Below are 23,278 nucleotides of genomic sequence, written 5' to 3'. Positions count from 1 at the left end.
AATATATTGTTTCTGTAGGCAAAACAAAAACAATTGTTGCCAGGCAAAACAAACCTCACCCGGTAGCGCTTATGATGAATATGAAGGAAGATATCACGAAAAAACAATTTTGACCTTTTTGGTGACTTTGACCTTGTGTGTGAACATACTTGGCCAATAAACATGGTTCTGATTCTCTGCTGCTCTCAGCCAATCAGAACACACTGTACTGCTTACTGCTCTCAGCCAATCAGAACACACCGTACTGCATGATTGTTACACTCTTACAGCACGGTGACATAGTGGCTACTGCCTCTAGATGAAGCAGTAGCCACAAAAACCTTGACCAGATGACCCCCAAAATGTTGGAGGTTCTATTTGAGACCAATGCCCATCTACCCTGAAAGTTTAATGAAGATTGGTCCAGCTGTTTCATTTACAAAAAAACAAACAAACCTGACCGAAAACAATACCTCGCCCCCTGGTGGACTCCATCCTGGGTGAGGTTAAAAAAAAAAAAATCATTGATATGAAGTTTTCTGTAAGAAGTTTGACATTTATGGAAGGAGTCTCCAGTGTCAGGTCTTTGCAACAGTTGGAGGTAAAGCCATAAGTTTACTGCCACATGGAAAATCTTCAGACAAGAGGACTTTGTGTTTTCCAGGTTCTCCATTACATGACAAGATCTAGTATGTTGACTGAAAAAACAAAATGTAATGTAGTGTGTACTCATGGTGCAGTACAAGTGTAAACAGTTGGGGCAGTATGTAAAGCAAGGCACCAAACAACACACGCATGGCAGCCAATGCAAAACACACTCCATTGTTGCAATAAAATTGATTTACCACCTCCACTGGTGCTGCCAGTTTCTCAACCACTGCCATCTTCAATGTTTTAGTTGTGCAAAATCAGAGGATGTGGTCACTTCAGGGTATTCTGGTGCTGATGAGGTGTTTCAGCTCTGACCTGCCCCCCAGTATATATAATTATTATTATCTCATCTCATTATCTCTAGCCGCTTTATCCTTCTACAGGGTCGCAGGCAAGCTGGAGCCTATCCCAGCTGACTACGGGTGAAAGGCGGGGTACACCCTGGACAATTCGCCAGGTCATCACAGGGCTGACACAGACACAGACAACCATTCACACTCACATTCACACCTACGGTCAATTTTAGAGTCACCAGTTAACCTAACCTGCATGTCTTTGGACTGTGGGGGAAACCGGAGCACCCGGAGGAAACCCACGCGGACACGGGGAGAACATGCAAACTCCGCACAGAAAGGCCCTCGCCGGCCATGGGGCTCGAACCCAGGACCCTCTCGCTGTGAGGCGACAGCGCTAACCACTACACCACCGTGCCGCCCCATTATTATTATTTTCAGAAGGTTAATAACCAGTTTAGCTCAATGCTAACCTCACACTGAGCCTTCCATCCATCCAGGCTTGGGACCAGCACCAAGTATGCACGGTCTTGTATAAACTCAACAGCTGGGGTTTTTTTTACCTAACCTGCATGTCTTTGAACTGTGGGGGAAACTGGAGCACCCAGCAGAAACCCATGCAGATACAGGGAGAACATGCAAACTCTGCACAGAAAGGCCTCCATCGGCCATGAGGTTCAAACCCAGAACCTTCTTGCTATGAGCTGACCGCGCTAACCACTGCAACACCATGCCATCCAATATAGCTTTTAATTTGCAGATGTATTAAGGTTGTATAAAAGTGTAGCTTGCTAGGTATGCTCATCACTCCTCAAGTACAAACCCAGCCAAAGATGCAGAGCTGAACGGAACCAATTTCAGGGCCTTAAAGAAATTAAAAAGATATCCATTGTATAGTATAGAATACTATAGTGGGACAATAACGCAAATCGTTTTTGTTTTCCCCCCCATTTTGTGTGTAGGTCTAGAAATATCTTTAAAGCAGAATAAAATGGTGATGCACAACAACTACATAACAGTGCTCTAGGTATAGAAGTAAATGATGTTAATACACACTGCAAGCTGACATCCAGAGGCCCATGCAGAAGTTTTTATGCCTTACGGGAAAGCCGCGATCTAATGGTTAGAGAAGCAGCTTTGGGACCAAAAGGTCACCGGTTCGATTCTCTAGACCAACACGAATGTCTGAAGTGCCCTTGAGCAAGGCACCTAACCACCAACTGCGCCCCAGGCTACTCTGGGTACGGTATACATCGCTCTGGATAAGCGTGTCTGCTCAATGCCTGTAATGTAATAATCTTGCTTGCTGTCATGTTCCAGTTTAGGAATTGACATGCATGGTAATAATTTTTTAAAAATCCCTGATGTTAAAAGGTGATGCAAGAGTGGACTATTGTAACACTTAAGCAGCACCGGTTCTTCAAACACAGTCACATCTCGAGGAATAGTTATCGCCATGTTAAGATCATGTTACTTTAAAAAAGAAAGAACACTATATCCCCTGCTGGCAACTATGCCATAACTCTGGTAAAATGCAACTGAACGAAATTGCAATATGCATATTACCAAAATATAACAAAGAATCCTGTCAAGTTTCATGAAATTCCTCCAAAAATTATGAGAGGAGTTGATTTCAGAAGGCGAGTACCCTTCCCAGGACGGACATCACCACGACATAATCCCCCTTTGGGCCTTTCGACCAGTGGGGGAGTAAAATTGTGAGTGAAGTTGATTTCAGAAAGCAAGCACACCTTGATGAAATTGCCAAAGTACAAGTTTGTTAATAATCAAGGGCATAACTCTGGTAAAATTTGCCCAAATTAAATGAAATTTCAATATGCGTATAACAGGGGCGATTTCTCAGAGACAACAAGGGAAGCCGAGCTTCCCCTAAAATTCTCTCCCCAAACTGCGGCGTCTACGACGTTGAATTCTCATTAAAACAATAACTTGCATAACACAATATATGCCCAAGATTGTATTTATGTTCATAACTGTCCTGTAACTTATTTGAGTGATGTCTGACGAACATGCAGTTCGCTATGAGAATCACCTTTGCTGCCAGGCTGTAACCTTTCTTATTTCAATGGGCTCTATGGACTGGCAGCAGTGTTGCCAGATTGGGCGGTTTTAAGTGCATTTTGGCGGGTTTTGAACATATTTTGGGATGGAAAACGTCAGCAGTATCTGGCAACACTGACTGGCAGCCGGGTATCCGTTGCAGTCTACGAGACTGCTCTGAACAGCCAATTCCGGCTAGTTGTTATTGGTTAAAATCAACAAAATAGTCACTTCCAGGGAAGCCGGGCTTCTCTGGGACTAAACGAGACAGTGGGAGGGACAAGAAGCCGGGCTGATAAAGGATTATTGGAGGTAGTGTTTGAAAGACATGAGGAGGGCGGTACTTCGGCGAGGAACACGGAAGTATGATCAGTCAGTCCCTAGCGGATGTCGAGAAAGTGTAGTCATGTGCCAAAGTGCTGTCCGAATTTCTTTTCATATAAACGGTTCTTCTCATTGATGTCTCTGTACATTACTCTGTAAATAAATGTAAATATTACTCGTTGTGCTCCATTAACTTTCATCCATTCTATCAGTTTGATCATTCGTGAATTCACTCGTTTATTTCATTTGTAGTTCAATCTGGTTGTAGGCTAGCTTGAGCCTTATTGGGATCTGCAGTGCTAGCTGCTAACAGAAATTGGTAAAGTCTCTGGACAGCACAACCAGCTGGTATGACAGGGTCACAGACCATTTTCTGGAAAAGGAGCAGAGGGCAGAATTTGTGTATAGTGTTCATGTTCATGAATCTGAAGTGTGTATATTGTTCAGTAATGTTAAGAGAATGGTGGGCTCTGTGTTATAGGTTATACCTGGGTATAATATTCAAGGTTCTGTGTGTTGCATAGCCTACCTGGTTATGAATTTCCAGACTGTGTTGCAGAAGATGTTCAAGGATGTGTTGCACAGCTGGGTGTTGTGTTAAAGACTCTGTGTTGCATATCAGGGTATGATGTTCAAGGCTCTTTGTTGAATAGCCAGTGATTTTTGGATGTTTGATATTTTTGATTAAGGATATGAGGCACTAGCCTGGCAAGCCAGACTATAACATGAAATGTACAAGCAAAAATACTTTCTGCCACTAGGTAGGGTTGTCTAGTTCACTATGCTAACGGGGCACACCTTTCTATGCTTTGATATCCGGCCTACAGGTTTTACGATGAATGCGTAAAATGGGCTTCCCGTTTTAAAAACCAGCAGCCGCCACTGGCGTATAACTGTCATATAACAAAGCCTTTTGCCAAGTTTGGTGAAATTCCTCAACAAATTGTGAGAGAAGTTGATTTCAGAAGAATGTACACCCTCATGAAATTGTCAAAGTTATTTAATCAAGGGTCAAAACTCTGGTAAAATTTTCACAAACGAAATTAAACTGCAATATGCATATTACCGTCATATAACAAGGCCTTTTGCCAAGCTTCGAGAAATTCATGTCAGAAGGCAAGCACACCTTCATGAAATTGTGAAAGTACAAGGTTGTTAATCAAGGGCCACAACTTTGGTAAAATGCAACCAAATTGAACAAAATGTGTACTAATGATATATAACCATGCCTTTTGCCAAGTTACATGAAATTCCTCCAAAAATTGAGAGAGGAATTGATTTCAGAAGAGAACACACTCATGAAATTGTCAAAGTATAATTTTGTTAATCAAGGGCTGTAACTCTGGTAAAATGTGACCCAATTTAACAAAATTACAATATGCGTATAACAAAGAATCCTGCCAAGTTTTGTGAAATTCCTCCAAAAATTGTGAGAAAAGTTGATTTCAGAAGGTGAGCACCCTTCCCGAGACGGACATCGCTACGACAATCCCCCTTCAGGCCTTTTGACCACTGGGGGATTTAAAAAAAAAAAAAAAAAAAAAAAACACAAATGAGGGATTCATTAGCCAGGCTCTTTTTTTTTAAATTTATTTTTTCTTATGGTGAAGCATTTATCACCACCACACCACGCACAGCATCAGTCCTTTGCCAAAACACACAGGTCCTCAAGATAATATTTCAATAGCATTATAAGATTATTGCATTGTGAAAAAATGAAGCATTCTCCTTTTACTGGATAAGAACAAACCTGTGAATGCCACAAACACGCCAGCAGCTTCCAACATACTGTAGCAATCTGGAGGGAATTCTGTACTACCTCATTTGTATGTTCTTTGGTACAACTTATGCTAATAATCAATCCTTTCAGGAGGTGCACTGAAGCACAAATACAAACAAACCTGTCCAGGATTCCCCCTGGACTGCCACAGCCCATTTGCCTCAGTGCTGGCGTTTCTTCTCTGAGCGTTTATTATGCTAATCTAATCAGTCATCATGTTTGCCCCTTCTCCTCCAGTGGCATCATTAAGACTCAGGTCCTCCATCATCTCCGCCAGAGAGATCCCCGGAATGCCTTCATCATCCGTGTCGCTCTCCACAGGAATCTTGGAGGCGTCTGGCAATGCACAAGGATGCAAATGAGCATACGTTTAACAGTTGTTCGACGAAATAGAGTTGTACATGATCTGATAGTCAACGAGACACATAGCACTGAGTTGGCTATAAGCCATGTACGACGAGATTGAGTGGAATAACCGTTTTATTCTATCCACACTCACTGGATTTTGAGAAACAGAGCATTTTTTGCAAATTCGATCAATAAAAACTTTATACAAAATGTCCGACAAAATAACTCTGCTTAGAATGTAAACAAACTGGCGAAAGGACAGGAGCGATTTGTGAAAAATGCGATAATTTATTGAAAAAATAATCAAAAATATTCATAAAATTAATATTTTGTTGCTTTGTGGGGGGGGGGGGGGGGGTTGTTTTCAAGTTTTTATTTCACCCTCAGTTGGTTCAGCAACATGCGCCGCCATTTTGTTTTTTCTCTCCTGACAGTATCTGAGCTGATATCCTAGTAGCAGAGTAGCTAATCAGAGCACCCGACTGCTTATATCTAGTGAACGTGGATAGAATAAATACGAAAATTAAGCATGTGGATGTTGTGTTCCGTGTACTGAAAGTAGTCTTGCATCCTCACCTCTGAAAATGTTGATGTTCTTACGCAGCAATTCATCCTCCTCAAGATCCTCCAAGAAGTCTTGGTATTGCCTGGAAAAATGGTTCATGTTCAGTGAGGTTTATTTACCACCCAAGAAACAATAGTTAGCAAGCTTAATTTTTCTCTGTAGTCGATCAACAAGGGCATATTTGGAATCAGGTATTTTTTTTGTTTTACACTGGAGGATAAAGTAGCTAACAAGTCTCTCTCTCGTCCAAAAACATTTCCTGGTTTGGAGTCCATAAATTCCCTCAAATCTCAGCCAGCTCTTCAGTGATATGCTGGAAGAAATCATAAAAATCACCCAACCATGAAGAACACCATCTCTGCTAAATAAACATTGAGATAATTATTTCAATAACTGTTTTCTCCAGAATACACAGCAATTCCGCAGTGTTACATCTGTTTTCTGGTGCAGTTTGTAGTCTGCATCTCATGGCTGTTTTTCAGCTCACAAAAACAGCAAACAAACACACAGCACGTCTGGTTCACCTCCTGCGGTCGGGTCAATTCAGAGTCTAATCACTTTCTGACTGCAATCGAACCGCTCTAGAGTTCACATGGACACAGAATGAGACCACTTTTTGCTCAGATGCTCTCGGAACTCTGTCCTGAAGCATCAGAGATGACTGTTATTAGCTCATCCGGGCGACAGGTGATGAGCTTATGCCATCATGTGTTGTCCATTGTCGTCCACATTTCACAAAAAGAGTGCTCTGGGAGCACAAGATCCCCCGCTGGCAGCTATGCCATAACCAGTGGCGGCTGGCCCATAGGGGGCACTCAGGCGCCGCCCTCCCAGCTGTGGAGGGGAAAAACTATATTTTATTATCAATGTCAGTTTTACTTAATAGTGTGTGCCTACATCCAATCTGAATTATTTAAACAACATTTCCACCAACTGACTCTCATTCAGCAATGAATTTCCACCGACAGACTCGTATCATTGCTCTTCTTGGGCGCTCGTCAAAGCGCCCCAGAAGTGCAGCGAAACAGCCAATCATGTATGGTTGCTAGGGAAAAATAATAAATATTTGGCCAATCAGCATCGCCAAATTTGATGGTTTTGGAGCGCTGGAAATTTCACCCCTGCTACATGTGGGAAAGTTTTGGATTGCTATGGTGATAAGCTTGAGGTCTCAGGTCAGAATCAGAACTCGTCTTTGTTATTATTGTTAGTTTTGGTTAGTGTTGTCTCTCAGTTCTGAACTGGATAGTAACTTCAAATCCTTCACTCTCTCACACAGAAATCTTACCCTCATCTCAGAAAAACACACACACACACACACACACCACCGCTCGCTCTCCGTCTTTAGTTAGAGGTGATGTTCAAAACTAGACTTTTGGTTCATACTGGACAATAAATCACATCTTTCTTGTCATAGTTTGTATTCACAACAAGAGTGTCAACACTGTTTCACTCCCCCTCTCTCTCATTTCACAGATAGCTCAGAACAGACATACACCTAGCTCAGAACACACATACACCTCATTTCATAGTCACTCTCTCACACAGATATCTTACACTCACCTGAGAATCAGAGACACACACACCACCTCTTCATACAATCACTCAGTCCCACACTCACCTTAAAAACCTTCCCCTCTCTCTCTCATTCTCACACACACGCTGTTGATTTGTATAGATTCAGCGGAAATCATACCCTTGCTGTAAACTTCTCTCCAGAACTCGAGTATTGTATTTGATACCGTTCCTTTCCAAAGCATAAATGGAGCCTAATATAGCTGTAAATTGTTAATTTATCTGTGAAACTACTGATTTTGAGAAAGAAATTAAATCATTATTGTGGAATTGTCATTTTCTGACTGTTCATTTGAATGCTTATACTGGACTAGGCAGGGCAATCTATTGGCACACCAGCCCCACCAAGAATTTTTTTCAGCAGCCACCACTGGCCATAACTCTGGTAAAATGTGACCGAATTGAACGAAATAATATGTGTATTACCGACATATAACAAAGAATCCTGTCAAGTTTCGTGAAATTCCTCCAAAAATTGTGAGAGGAGTTGATTTCAGAAGGTGAGCACCCTTCCCGGGACGGACGGACGGACAACGCCACAACAAGCCCCCTTTGGGTCTTTCAGCCAGCGCGGGATAAAAATTACTTCTTCCCTCTCAATTCTTTACCAATTTTTATTCTTTTTGGCAGGAAGGTGGGTCTGCCTGGGGTGCATATGGCGTCTACCCAAATTTGCATAATTGCAATTAATAATGACATTATGGACTAAACAAACATTAATGAGCAATTCAACAAAAATCACTTCTTCTCAGTCAAGTCCTCACTGTTTTGGATTCATGCTGGTAAATAGGTAGGTATTCCTAGGCTGTATATAGCTTCTATATAGCTTGCAACATTTATTGTGCAAGGTGGCCCACTTTAGATTGTTCCTTCTGGACTAGACGGGGCTAGAGTGAGCTACGCCGTCATTGATGGTCTCAATGTCAACCCCCTCTGGATTTCCTTTTTCCTTAAATCTATTTATCAGCTTTAAAAAAAAAAACAAAAAAAAAAAAACAGTTTCCTGACTCAACAGGAGTGTGTTCAAGCTGATAAAACTTAAGGTGTACCTATCACGGGTAAATGTAGATTTAGGTGAGATAGTCTGGAAGTCACTTTAGTCTGAAAGGGAAACTCGGCACGTTTTGTTAATTCACCTACACATTTACCAGACATTTTCTCATACCTTTCATCATCCGTGTCCATCCCTTCTCTGTCCCTATGCAGCTCCTTCAGCTTCCAGTTCCTGCGCCTTATTCTCTTTGTCCTGTCGTAGCTCTTCTTAATCAGGACCTGAATCAAACAAGCACAGACATTACTCGCTCAACACAACCGCCAGCATTTTCTGAAACCTTTTGATCAAATTACATTTGTGTAACAGAAGCTGCCTCAATTCTCATCGTTGTTATTCTTAGTCAACTTAATTAAGCACGAGAAGAGAAGCTTCTCATTATTCGGCAAAATTCATGAATAGTGGAGCTCATCAGTAGGGGGCAGTAGAGTTTAAATTTACAAATGAGTCAGTCATTGCCAAATTCTTTCCTCCTGCAACCATTAAGAGGGATTGAGCCCATGCTTACCACATCAGGCACGTGGTGAGGATTCATCTTGTTCAGAAACTCATCGTTGAGGTTCGAGTTGGCGAAGTCAAACCTGGAAATAACGGGGGCGGGCATAAGATGAGTGCAACAACCTTGGAAAAAAACTCTACACCATTATATAGTTCTGAAAACCAATAAAAGGAGAACATCGCATTTGAAGATTTTATTCTGACTGAAGCACAGGAGGATTGCGGACATTTTGACATCTGGTATATGACTACAATATAAATTGTTTAGGCCAGGGCTTTTCAAAGTGTGGGGTGCGCCTCCCCTAGGGGGCGCCAGAGTTCTTCGGGGGGGTGCAACGTGAGGAAAAATAAACCAGAATAAGTTACTATTGCGGACATTTAGCGAACTTCAGCTAGCCTTTGCCAGAGACAAAATGGATGGATTTTTAGTACCTAAAGCTACAGTGAGTGAGAAGACAGTCTGGGCCAAGCAAAAAAAAGAAGGAAGTATGACCACGATTATTTAAAGTTTGGATTTTCATGGACTGGATCTGAAGATGCTCCACTGCCACAGTGTGTTGTCTGCCAAGAGGTGCTAGCTAACGATGCTATGAAATGTTTAAAATGTGTAAAACAAGATATTTTTAAAAAGCACAGAAGAAAAAAAAAAGTGTACAACAACCATTTTTTTTTAAATACAAATGGAACATTAAGTATAGCAACAAAAATTGTAAGAGGGGGGCGCTGTTGTTTATTTGCTCTCTGGGGGGGGGGGGGGGGGGGGGGGGGGGGGGCTGACTCTCCCACACTTTGAAAACCCCTGGTTTAGGCACATGTTCATTTTACTACAACTTATAGCTTTCCACAAGTAGCTGGACATCCACGTTTAGACATGTTTAGCACACTGGCAAACATTTCCATTCAGCATGTAATCATTCACCCAATTCATGATTTGATTCGATTCATGATACAATTTTCCCACAATATTTAAAAAAAAAAAAGTTACCACAAAAAAGCAACATTTATTTTCCTCCTAGATCAATTTTAATATTATTTAAAGTTAAATTTGGGGGAAAAAAAAAAAAAAAAAAGATTCTTAATAACCAACAATAAATTATTTACCCACATTTGTAAAGTTTGGAGTAAAATATAATCAACTAAAACATTCCTTTTATTAAAAATGAAAAACATTAATAATAAAGTTCAATTTATATAGCGCTTTTCTCAAAACCCAAGGTCGCTTTACAATTATTTGGGGGGGGGGGGGGGGGGGGGAGTCCACCAAATAAAGGTCAGGATGTCGTTCCAATGGTGTAGCAGCCACAGATCCACCAAAAGGCGCACAAAAACAAGTCACGCACCGCTTGCACAGCCACCAGGCAACATCACTCAGAACACCGCACCATGGATCTACAAAGCGAGCACAGACGCACCACCACTCAGAGCACTGATATGTCTCAAACCGCCTGCGCAGTCACCGCGATGCCACCGAGCAACATCGCTCGGAACATCACACCAAGCACTAAAGCACTGCTGCACAGAGCGCTGGACAACTACGATGTTAAAATGAGTAATGAGCTCACTGCAGTCCACAGCAAGGAGCACAGGCATCACCCACGGCGAACCAAGGCCTGGAGGGAACCGATGCCCAAAACTGGGTCCGGAGCTACACCACAACCGGCAGACAAAACACTAAAACAAAAACAAACTACACAAACACAAAAGAGAAAATAAAAAGCTCCGGTGAGAAGCGGCAACCAGAATGCGCACAGCATACTCTCAACCGGAAACAGAAATGAAAGAAATTTAATTTTAATAATAGGCCTTTCCTTAAACATTTGTACTCCATCTTGCTTCTTTTTTTCTTTAGTTTTCCACAGTTTGTAAAAAGAGAGTTTTGTTTCCTTGTTAAATCCATTTGTATAGTCAATCACACAACACCACTTTCTCATTTTAGATCTGGGGTTGTGTGTGGGGTTTTTTTCGTAGCATTAGAGCTGTTACTTCTACCTAGGGTGAAGTCCTGCTATTCCTGTATGTTCTTGCACCCTCTGCTGTCTAAACCAGACAATTACAGCCAGGAAAAACATTACACAGCTTGATAATATATAGATTTAAGCACTGCCTAAAAGCAGAGCTCCCATCTGTTTCTGAGTTGTAGAATTTTCTTATATCATAGCCAGCCTCTTTTGTTTTATATCGAGAATTGCCAAAAAAATTAAAAATAAAAATTCAGGCATGACGCGTGCGCGTCGTGCATAGAGATCGTCCTGCCATGATTGGGTTGCGTGTGATGGCAGGCAAGCGACACACGGCAACATCAGGTGACAACAGCGACAAGTTACTCACTACTATACTGTCCCAACTACTACTCTACTTCACTACTCAGTTCACTAGTTGTTGGGTTTCCTGTGGTGGCAGGTACGTACACAGGACCGAAACCATCAGAAAACAACTCGATGGGTTTCTTTATGTATTCACATTCTATGCCTACGGGGCTCCGCTTGCGCGGGCCGAAGCGCCGCTAACACTGGCCACTAGTCGGTGTGTATGACTGGTAATTACTAACACTGGTATGGTGGCAGGCACACAGGACCGAAACCATCAGAAAACAACTCAATGGGTTTCTTTATGTATCCACACTCTATGCCTATGGGGCTCCGCTCGCGTGGGCCGAATCACAATTCCTTTTTTATTGCATTGATTCAAATTGTCATAAATTTGTATCATGATTTATTGTCACATGATATTGTTATATGCCTAATTTCTATTTTTAATGATTTTTTTCTTAAAGTTGAGATATCTAAATAAAATTAGAAGAAAAAAAATTAACCAAAACCCACCCAATTCTGTGTCTTTCTTGGCTGTGTGCCAAAATTCAGTCATTGCATCATGTGATGGTTTTCCCAGACCACCACACATTAAAAGCAGTGGCACTGCTCGCACTGCGCTAGTGGTAACATGATTGCAAGTTCAAATTTTAAAACTACCCTCAAATCAGTGATACAGACTGTATCTTCCCTGACTTATAAATATCTTTGGATAAAAGTATTTGCCAAATGAATTAAAGTAAATGCAAAAATAGAACAGCTGACACGAGTACAAAACCTATCAGTGTTTTTCAGAAATCCACCCACCCTCGGTATAATGCACATTAGGATACCGAGCATTGGATAGGGAACTTGTGCACGCAAAAATAAATAAATAAATAAATAAATAAATAAATAAAGTTTAATCTCAACTGTAGACATGATATAATTAGAAGCTGAACAGCATTCAGTTTCGTCCAGCTCAGCATTCTCCTTCCCTTGAAGCACACACCATTTTATTTTATGAATGCTTGGTAATAAAAATGACACGAGATACAGCGTGGTGTGCTGGAGCAGAATAAGGGCAGTGCAGAGCTTATACACACACAGTTCCAACATGTTCCAAGTTGTTGACAAAATATGATCGGAGAAGGTAACTAACATGGACTAACTTGTATCACAAAGGTATTCGTATCTGTACAGTATTGTACACACAAAAGGTATGCTTTCCACAACGTTAAAGGTTGTGGAATAAATGGATAAAAAAAAAAAAAAAGGTGGTGTTCTTTAACAAATAAAACTTGCCAGACTGTTGTAGTATAAAAGGAACAACACACTTTGGGATGCGCCATTATTGGAAAATAATCAACTCTGACGCAGCAACGTTGATACCTCTTCGTATCAGGCCACATCACCTCAAGTCATAGTTGATTATTTTCCCGACAACAGCATGCCTGTGGATTATTCCTTACACATTGTGTTAGAAATGTTACAGTTCTTATCGTTTACTGTAATCAGCTCATACCCGAGCACCAGGTCTCCGATGCTGAGCAGGTGGCCCAGGTGGGTGCGGCAGTGATACTGCTGACTGGTGTTCATCTCACTGGTCTTCTGAACCCACACTTCAGCCAAGGTGTGCTGTTAAAAAACACAAACATGCGCCATTTAACACCCGCACGCTGCTTTAATGCAATACTGAATGCTTCATAAACTGCAACGGAAATGGGACATTAAGAGTTGGTTTTGTGCCCTTTAAAACCTCCAGAAACCTGCTGAGAAAAGAAAACTGTAAAGTGCAGAGGTGGAGCGAAGCAGGCTGAGTGGTTTGAATGAATATTACAATTTGTATTGATTTTTCTTCTGAGAAAAGTGCAATGTCGGCCATGCCCGATTTATCCAACAGCCATTATTGATTTGCGTGTATTTCACACCATTGTCAGCACAAATGACGCTTTTGATTTTTCCTTTTCTCTTTATGCCTAATTTCCAGACATTTCTTTACCAGTAACTGTAAAAATAAATATTTTATATGTAAATTTTTTTTAAATAATATAATAATAATAGGGGCTTTGTCTCTTACCCGGTTGGATCTCAGGCCAGCTCCTGCTCCTAATCGCTGGTCCCTGATGATGTCGATATCCATGATAATAAACTCCTCCAGCTGGCGCGGATTAAGAAGGCTGTTAAACGGGTAACGCCAGTATGTGTTTGCATCTATCTCAGCAACTATAACACAATAGCACAAAGTGATAAACACCAGAAGTGTGTTATCAAAATGTCAAAAAATAGCCATGGGACCACATATCCCAGACAACCTGCACACTAGTAATCATACTGATCTACTCACACAGCTCTTCAAACAATAAAGCAACAACTGTGCAGTTACTATTCGGTACTCAGAAGGTTTTGAGTTTAAATCCCATAATGACAAAGAGCCACTCTTACTGTACATCGTTCTCTATATTGTTCATCTGTAGTATTTAACAAATATCAATTACACTTATAATAATTGACTACGAAGAGAGATTTCCAGATTCTTCCAGAAATCATAATTTAAAAAAAAAAAGTTTCTCTACTCTACTTAACCTTGCATCTTCGATTTCACATTTTTCCGGCCCTGAAATGAGCTCAGAAATTAGCAAGTTGTGTGTAGTTTAACATAAGGAGTGGGCTCAGGTGCAATAAAGGAGAAGGACATTAATATTTTTATTGCAATTCCAAGTCAGTTTGCAGGTAGCAGAAGGCTCTAAAAAAGGACAAACCGCCGCTTTAATATAAACCGCAGATATAAAGGTGGAAAGGCATAAATACTTTCATGCCTGAAGATAATCTATGGAACAGTTACAGTACATGCTGTGCAGATCAGGAAAGGGGAGGTGTTTAAGTGTTATACTCACGCTGCAGTGTGTTTGGGTCAATGAGGTGCACGGTGCTAGTCACCTGGATGCACACACACACTTGGCCCAGGTTTCCCATGCTCTGGGCCAGACGTGGAGACAAACACACCACGTTGTCCTGAGAGAGCGCGAGAGAGAGAGAGAGAGAGAGAGAGAACACAGATTCACACACTGGTTTATTGCAATCAACTCCCTGAATGAATGACAAAACCTCAGGAAGAAACCACCATGTGCATCCAATAACAAAATCAGCCTGTATATACACACACAGACACACAAACAAAGCTGATATTCCAGCACACAAGCCAGTGTTTTCTATTCATTCAATCCAATTTTAAGCATGATATAAATAATAATGCTTAAAGCAGCAATCACGACAAAACTTTTCTTTGGCGATTTCGTGTGGAATACATATGGTGTTCCTTCGAGACATTTTTGTTTATTTTATGCTATTTATTTAACAAGCTTTACAGTAGTGTATTAATATACACATACATCAACTGAAATGCAATAGAGACTAAATAAATTCAAAGGGAAGATGGGACTAATAATGTCACTGGACAATAACCAACCACAAAAACTACATAAATAAAACTTACAATTGTGTATTAATGTAGTAAACGACATTCTTAAATTCTAACACCACTAACTATTGCTGTTTTCCCGAAAAAATAAAACAAAATACAACCCTACTTTAAAAAAATAAATAAAATTAAAAAAAAACCTGGGACAGTGTAAAACAAATTAAAACAGGATAAAGTTTTGCAAATCATGGAAACCCAATATTTCATTAAAAAAAAAATAGTACAAAGACAACATATCAAATGTTGAAACTGAGACATTTTATTGTTTTTTTTGAAAAATATGCACTAATATTGAATTTGAGGTTATCAACATGTTTCAGAAGAGTTGGGACAGGGCAACAAAAGACTGAAAATGTTGTGTAATGCTAAAAAACAAACAAAGATTTGGTTAATGGGCAACAGGTCAGTAACTTGATTGGATATAAAAAAGAGCATTCCAGAGAGGCGGAGTCTCTCAGAAGTAAAGATGGGAGGGGTTCACCACTCTATGAAAAACTGCATGGGCAAACAGTGCAACAATTTAAGAACAACATTCCTCAATATAAAACTGCAAAGAATTTGGGGATCACATCATCCATGGTACAGATCATTAAAAAATTCAGAGAATCTGGAGAAATCTCTGTATGCAAGAGACAAGGCTGAAAAGTGACATTGGATGCCTGTGATCTTCAGGCCCTCAGGAGACACTGCATTAAAAACAGACACGTGTCTGTAGTGGAAATCACTGTATGGGCTCAGGAACACTTCAGAAAACCATCGTCTGTGAAAACAGTTCTTTACTGCAGCCACAAATGCAAGTTAAAACCAGATATAAACAATATCCAGAACCACCACCACCTTCTCTAGGCCCAAGCTCTTTTACGATGGATGGCGGTGAAGTGAAAATTGTCCTGAAGTCTGATGAATCAACAGTAGAAATTCTTTTTAGAAATCATGGACACTATGCCCTCCCGGCTAAAGAGGAGAGGGACCATCTGGCTTGTTATCAGTGCACAGTTCAAAAGCCAGCATCTGTGATGGTATGAGGGTGCATTAGTACACATGACATGGGTAGCCCGTACATCTGGGGAGGCATCATTAATGCTGAATGATAGGCCTGTCGCAATATTCGATATACCGACTTATCGTACGGCAAATGAAAATGAACTCGGTAATTTTTTTTTACTGCGATTTTGACATTTACGCGCTGTACATCTACGTAGGGAAGCCGACAGAGTATTAGCTTGACCCATCGAATGAATAAGACATGCTCTCTGTCAGAGGCAGGGCCTCCCAGCATGCAACAGTTATCCAGCCAGGGTATCCACTGAATGAGGAAAAGACAACACGTTGCTCCGTTGTACAGACCATAGGCGTAGAATTGGGTATGGACGTGCCCCTACCAATATCAAACGACGGCTGATATGTCCCTACCAATATTTCTGATTGAAGGGGAAAATCAACCAATCACGCTCCGTGCGTGGTACACAAATGGTTACTGTAAGTTTCCACTGGGCGAAACACCACACAAAATTCACTCATGAATATCCGCTCTGGGGGCGTGGTCGCGAAAACAGTAAGCAAGTTAGGCTACCGTGTCATTTAGCAAGTGCGGTTGCAGTGCAGTGACCTGCTGCTACGGTAGCTAGCAAACGGTCCTCGAGGACTGTTTAACGTTAGATTAGCTTGTAAAATGAATCAGTTAACAACAGTTCGGATTCAGTGTGTAAAAACCACAACATACGAATATGACCGTTTTCTAAGTTTGTGTGGCATGTAAATAACAATCCGACTTGATTACGACAACTGGTGTTCATTAAGGTCACAAAGACATTATTAAATCATATCAAATTGTGCTAAATGTTGGTTAATATTGCACCTAGCCTTGCTTGTGAAGTGCCTGCAAACTTTAGCAGCCCACTAACCCTTAATCTGAAGTGCTTCACTTAAGACCTGCAGAGCCCTGACCAAGTTTGTGTAAGATGACACATCAGGGATCGAAACGGGAATTTAGGAGCACTGGTCCATTTGGACCAGTGCCTCTCAGAGGTACTGGTCCGAATGGAGTAGCACTGGTCTGTATTTATAATTACAAATTTCAAGCCGGTTTTATATATTTATTCATATAATACAACCATATAATACATGAGTGATCAATTTCAACTGTCTATAAACTTATTCCTCGGTCATCTCATTATCATCACAATATTCGAAACCCTCATCCAGATCATCATCAATCAGGTCATACACCACATCATGCTGCGCCTCCTCGTCATCTTCATCTTCCACCTCCTCATTCTGTCTCTCCTGGGGCTCTACATCTCCTGCCACATACTCCCTCTCATCACCTGCAGGCACTTGAATAAGGGCCACATAATTGTTGAGCAATATCCGTTTGTTTTGATAGCTGTCAGAAATGTCAAGCCAAGGACTTTTAAACTTCGCGGGGGTCTAATCTATCTGACCAATAGCGGTTCAAGTTACATTTGTCTTCACGGGCAGCAACGAAAATGAACGGAAAGAAACGAAACTTTGCGCAGCCATGCTGCATGTAGCAGTGTATACTGCGCACGTAAACAATATCTATGTCTATGCCAACTTGACAAATGTCTCACAAAATCTATTGAAATTATTGTAAAAAACGGTAAAATAGACCAAGTTCTGCTTAAAATGGGCGAGAATCATTGATAGAAACCATCGAGGCAGTGAGTAGTTTGATATATATAGCGTGGCAAGCCAGTCGCCCACTCGGTCGAGTACATGTTGTCACTAGTCGCCTGTACCCTTTCCAACTCGCACTGGCAAGTGGGCGACCGCCCATTTCAATCCCTGCACATGTAAACAACAACCCAGTAGTGATGTGGACATTAAAAGGTGTCTGGGCCACGAACAATTAAATAAAACATTTTCACGTAATAAGCATAACAGCCTCCGCCTTCTTGATCAGAAATTTTTGGTTACTCCCACCTCTCTTGAAAATGCCACATACCGAGTACATACATACGCTGAACTGATTGGTTTTCGAGGGGGTTCCTTTGAAAGCGGTAGGCTAAAAAGTTCTCTGTAGAGCCCTGTTACTTCCTCTTCAGGCTCAAGAAGACAACAAAAGGGCAATAATACAACAACCAATCAGAATTCACATACATTCTGTTGCCAAGTAAAATTGTAACCTTTCAACGCGTCAAAAAAAGTTCTAGAGACCCCATCCTGTTTTACCGTTAGATCAAATCACATATCAGCTTAAACTAGCATTCTAAAATTAGTTAAAGATCACATAGAAGATAGCCCACTCCCCCTGCCAGCCTAATGTAACGCAGTGTTTAAGGCTCCATATGTATTTTACTTCCGTTTATGAGGGAAAGGAACATGCTCCCTCCCGACAGTCAATGCGTTATTCGCTTGTAAAACAAGTTTGCAAATTGGTAGAATGAGTTAATCACATGCAAAATTTGCAATTAATCAAATGAATTGCATATTATTATTATTATTATTCATGAATTACTACAGTTCTGAACTTGAAATTTTAAAAGTCTAGACTTCGGAGAGATGATGGATACTCTTTTGGTGGAACACAACGGAGCAAAATATTGTGACCCTCTAATGCTGACCTGAAGTTGGCGCCACTGGGGTTGGCATTGGGTTTATGCCCCCACCAATGTTAATACCAAACCTACACTCTTACCTACATGTTATCTCGTTCTAATTGTTACTTTTATCCAAATGACAGCTGGCAATAGGTTGTTACTTTGCACTTTTTGTTTATCTGGGTATTAATCTTTAAAGGTGCCCTTCCACCAAAAATGTTTAATACTGGCTCTTTTTGAAATACCATAGTTCACTCCGAGTTGCATATGCATGCTGCATGTGAAAATGTAATTCTACCCCCACTGTATTAGCTTATGAAAGAAAATAATCGGAAAAACGAGCGAATCTGAAAAAGCCCTATGAACTTGCGTCACTTTGAAAATTAGTATTCATGGCCTCGCCCACCTTGGCTTGCGACCGCCCACGGGAAGAAAGTTCGGATTTAAGCGCAAGGAGAGATAGCAGAGCCCATCTCGTCAGTAGCTAACAAAGAGGACCTAACAGCAAGTTGAAAACATGTCTGAATAAGTTCGTGCCTGTGTTATTTGTGGCAGTAACACATCAACGTTGCATTTCTTGCCCAAGATAGAAGAGGTGAAGAAGAAATGGTTGGAATTTATCTTTGGAACATCACCAGCTAAGTATAATGCAACGTTAGTACTGTGTTCTGATCATTTCAACCACAGTGACTTTTCTAACTTCGGTGCCTTCAGTAGTGGTTTTGCTTCGAGGTTGTTTTTAATACCTGGATCTGTACCGTCAAGACGATCGACCACCAGCTCACAAGCTGTAAGTAAAACATGAACTTTTTGTTACAAAATAGCATGTTCATATTCTCCACGTTAGCATGCATGACATGGTCACAAGCTAGGCAGGGATGAGAGTTTTCCACTTCTCGGCAGATTTCCACTTTTTCAGAGTAAAAAACGACCTTTTTATATTATGCCAAATCCGTTGAGAATTTTTTTTTAATTAATTTTGGGGGGGTTGGGGTATGTTCCTTCATGCTGTTCAAACTTTATTAACTCCAATGATGTTTACACATTATTTGTAAGTCGCCATCTTTAGTCTTGTTTAAATCTCGTTGAATGTGATGTAAAATTCGTGTTATCTACATTGCTATTGGTCAAAACATCGATTTCGAGACCATAATAGCCAATCAAAACAGTTTTTACAAAAGACACCCACATCCACTTGTTCTGACCCACTGGAGGTAGCGTCACAGTGCTGTTAGCCAATCAGAGGTAACACGTTTACATGTCATGAATATTAATGAGTAAGAACTGAAATCCTGTCGTTCTCCCGCCACCCACTCCTCCACCAAACTAGAATAGCCTGAAACAGGAGAACCACAGCATTTCTTTCACCAAAACCGGCTCATGGGCATTCATTCATACTAGAGACCACCGCACAATTAATGAAAAAACGATGCAATGAGACCTTTAAGAAACTGGATTGGCAGAATGTTGCCTGTGAACAAAAGAATGTCTTTTTATTACCCTGTGCCAAGTTAATATTTATTTAAATGCAATTTTCAAGAGCCATAGATTGTATTTTATTTATTGTTTTTGTTGAGTGGTTTTGTTTGATTGTTTTATTTCTTTAGGTTATTTATATATTTTTTACGTTCCACTGTTGAATAAGTTGACTTAAAGTTTATTGTTCTTTGAAAGGGTGTATTTGCATGATCATTATTTTATTCATGGCATAAAATTATCTTGAAAAGACGTCAACAATAATATCGCTTATCGCAATAATTTCTGAGACAATATATCATCCAACAAAATTTGTTCTCGTGACAGGCCTCCTGAATGATATATACACATTTCAAAACAATATGCTGCCACTGAGACAAAATCTTTTTCAGGGAAGGTTTTCCTTCTTTCAGCAAGACAATGCCAAACTGCTTTCTGCACATATTAAAACTGCACGGCTCCGTAGTAAAAGAGTCGGGGTGCTAAACTGGCCTGCCTGCAGTCCAGACCTGTCTCCCATTTAAAACATTTGGCACATTATGAAGCGCAAAATATGAGAAAGGAGATCCTGAACTGTTGAGCAACTGAAACTGTACATCAGGCAAGAATGGGACAACATTTCTCTTTCAAAACTACAGCAATTGGTCTCCTCAGTTCCCAAATGTTTACAGAGTGCTGTTAGAAGTAGAAGTGATGCAACACAAGAGTAAACATGTCCCTGTCCCAACTTTTTTGAAACGTGTTGCTGACATCAAATTAAAAAAAAAATCTCTCAATTTCAACATTTGATATGTTGTCTTTGTACTATTCTCGATGAAATATAGGGTTTCCAAGATTTGCAAATTATCGCATTCTGTTTTTATTTACAGTTTACTTAGCGTCCCAACTTTTTTAGAATTGGGGTTGTAAAATAAGTTATTAAGCATGACGATGCAGCTGATTATTCCATCAAGAAACTCTGATGTTAAAGCACATGTGCTAGCCGACATGAAATGTGTGGAATTATGAAAAATTGCATTTAAATATCTTTAGCCTAGGCATGTGTTAAAGTTTGGCAGCAAATGTATATGGAAAAATTATGATTGTGGAGTCTACTCGGTAAAAAATTAAAAAAAATAAGAGCGATTAGATAATTATGTAATAACGTTCATTGAACAGCTAACAATCGCAAGCATGAGCGTCCAAGTGACATTAAGGCAACAAGAGGCAAAAGTGTGGCGTCAGTGCAAATTAATTACTAAAATTTCCTCCATTTTTTCCCCCCCCAAGAGAGAAGAGACTGTGACTCGTGTTCACTTGCTGTTTTTTTTTTCCATTCCACAGATAAAGGTTTTAGGATGGCGTATTACCTTACAGATGGGCACGATCTCCACAGAGAAGGTGCTTTTGTAGTTGTAGGAGTTCGAGTGAACATCATGAGAGATGAGACGCTGCGAGGACTTTGATCTTTGGGATGGAGATGAAAATTTGCCAAGTTAACAAAATGCATAACCTTAACAGCAAACAACAAAATTTCATTTCCAAAATGAGAAGTTTAAAAGTGGGTTTTATTTTATAGTTCAACATGTTAAAAAGAATAAAAATTAAAATGAAAAAATAAAAATGCACATTGAACTGTGGAGAGAAGTTCTACTGAGCCTGATGAACCATACTTCCAAGTTTCATACCTGCATGGAACTGTACACTGCAAGAAATCCACCATCTTTTGGGCATGTTGCTTGGAGGCGTAGTAGAAATCAATGCCCTCTATAGTATAAATGAAACAGAGAAAAGATCTTTTTAAGAATTAAAAAAATTAAATCAAGCTATCAATCACTACAGCATGTCCAACAAGAAAAGCAAACAGCATTCTCCAGTAAAACAAGCCAGATGGAGGGGTGTCCAATATGGCCAGCACATGTCAAGCAGTCAACGCTCTGAATCCATTTTCACTGGCATGACCTCAGGCAGAGCTAATGCATAAAGCTCTCGATCATTAAACACCAAATCACACAGATGAAATTTCGGAGCTTGTTCCAATGTGCTAAAAATGCCATCATGACCAAGAGCCTGACTTTTAATCGCTGCCTGCCATGATAGCGCTCCTGGCAGAAGTATCTTCTGTATCAGGAAGCTATGAAAAAACATGCTGGAAGAAGAAGAAGGAGGAGGAGGAAGAGGAGAATGAAGAGTGACGTACCATGGATTTCCTTGATGCGAAGTGTGTTCTGGTGCACCCTGTGCTTCAGGATCAACTGCTCCAAGTAGTAAAAGGTCTTTTTGTGGACTGTCTATGATCATAAAACATGAGAATAAAAAGCTTAAAAATTTCTTGAACGTGAATGATTTTAGTCTGAAGCCTGATAAACAGTCAGTCAAATCATACGTATCCCCCTGCTCTCGCTTATCAGAATGCAAGCAATCGAAGGAATTATTGAATGTTGACATCAACAAATAATTAACCCTGAAACAAGTAAGTAAAGAGCAGTGTTCTCCCCAGGGATTTCAAATAGTATCCTGGTAAACTGTCATTTTAAAATAGCATTCTGCTTCTTGAAATAGCATCAAAATCCACCCTGTGTGTTTGTAAATATATTCAGTTGGTAAACAGGAAGTCAATGTGCAACAAACCTGAAAATAGTATATATGGTACAGAACCCCAAGCTGAAGTTTGGTACCAAGTGGCTATGATTTGTGGCTGCTGAGAAAAAGGGCGTTTTGGACGGACAGAAATACAGATGGACGGACAGACAGACAGGTAAACCAGTATACCCCCCCCATCCAAGTGGGGATATACTGGTAATAAAAACTCTGACAAATCAAACAGGTTACAGAAAGTGAGAGGATGGACAAGCCAAGATGTCAGAAGATTTTTTTTTTTTTGGCTTCACAGAAAATTCCAGTGGGTCTAACTGCGAAATAATGCATAGCAAAACCTGATGTCATAATATTTACCCTCAGCAGAACATGAACAGAACACCACTCTCGAGCCCTTGACAAATAACACAGGTCAGGAATGAATGTGTCGTGTGTTAACTCTGGCCTCAAGCTACTAAAGTTCACTGACAGATTGCCGAATAAAAAAGCCCTTCCTCCACTTCCCACTGTTCCACAGTCATTCAGTCTCAAAAAGACAAATAATGGAAGATATCCAAACAAGTGGACTCGGAGAAGCCTGTTGACCGCACACAGCTTTTAAATGTGTTCATTCGGCCAGGGATTTAGGAAAGCTTGCTATACTAATGAGACACCTGACAGTAAGTTAAGGCTTAGGCAAATGGCCCCCATTTTCAGTTTGCAGTAGAATTTTTGACACAAGCTAGAGTGCGTGCGTGTGTACATATACGGATTTTATAAAACCGTTCC

General features: G+C 40.4%; 1 protein-coding gene across 2 annotated transcripts in view; it reads right to left on the bottom strand.

Moving 5' to 3' along the window:
- Window positions 1–4,877: 4,877 nt before the first annotated feature.
- Window positions 4,878–23,278, bottom strand: part of nmd3 (NMD3 ribosome export adaptor) — a 62,368-nt gene continuing 43,967 nt past the window's right edge. For both annotated transcript variants that reach the window (XM_060905859.1, XM_060905860.1), the window contains exons 7-16: window positions 22,113–22,203; window positions 21,601–21,679; window positions 21,283–21,379; window positions 14,311–14,428; window positions 13,494–13,639; window positions 12,939–13,051; window positions 9,136–9,208; window positions 8,742–8,848; window positions 6,013–6,083; window positions 4,878–5,424 (exon numbers count right to left, since the gene is read on the bottom strand). In XM_060905859.1, the coding sequence (XP_060761842.1) occupies window positions 5,291–5,424; window positions 6,013–6,083; window positions 8,742–8,848; window positions 9,136–9,208; window positions 12,939–13,051; window positions 13,494–13,639; window positions 14,311–14,428; window positions 21,283–21,379; window positions 21,601–21,679; window positions 22,113–22,203 (1,029 nt within the window). In that variant the 3' untranslated portion in view covers window positions 4,878–5,290. The remainder of the gene's footprint in view (window positions 5,425–6,012; window positions 6,084–8,741; window positions 8,849–9,135; window positions 9,209–12,938; window positions 13,052–13,493; window positions 13,640–14,310; window positions 14,429–21,282; window positions 21,380–21,600; window positions 21,680–22,112; window positions 22,204–23,278) is intronic.

Source organism: Neoarius graeffei, chromosome 23 (genome assembly GCF_027579695.1).
Source record: "Neoarius graeffei isolate fNeoGra1 chromosome 23, fNeoGra1.pri, whole genome shotgun sequence".
In the NCBI taxonomy this organism is placed as follows: domain Eukaryota; kingdom Metazoa; phylum Chordata; class Actinopteri; order Siluriformes; family Ariidae; genus Neoarius; species Neoarius graeffei.
The sequence above is the reverse complement of the archived record's forward strand: the minus strand, read 5'-3'. Positions and strand labels throughout refer to the sequence as shown.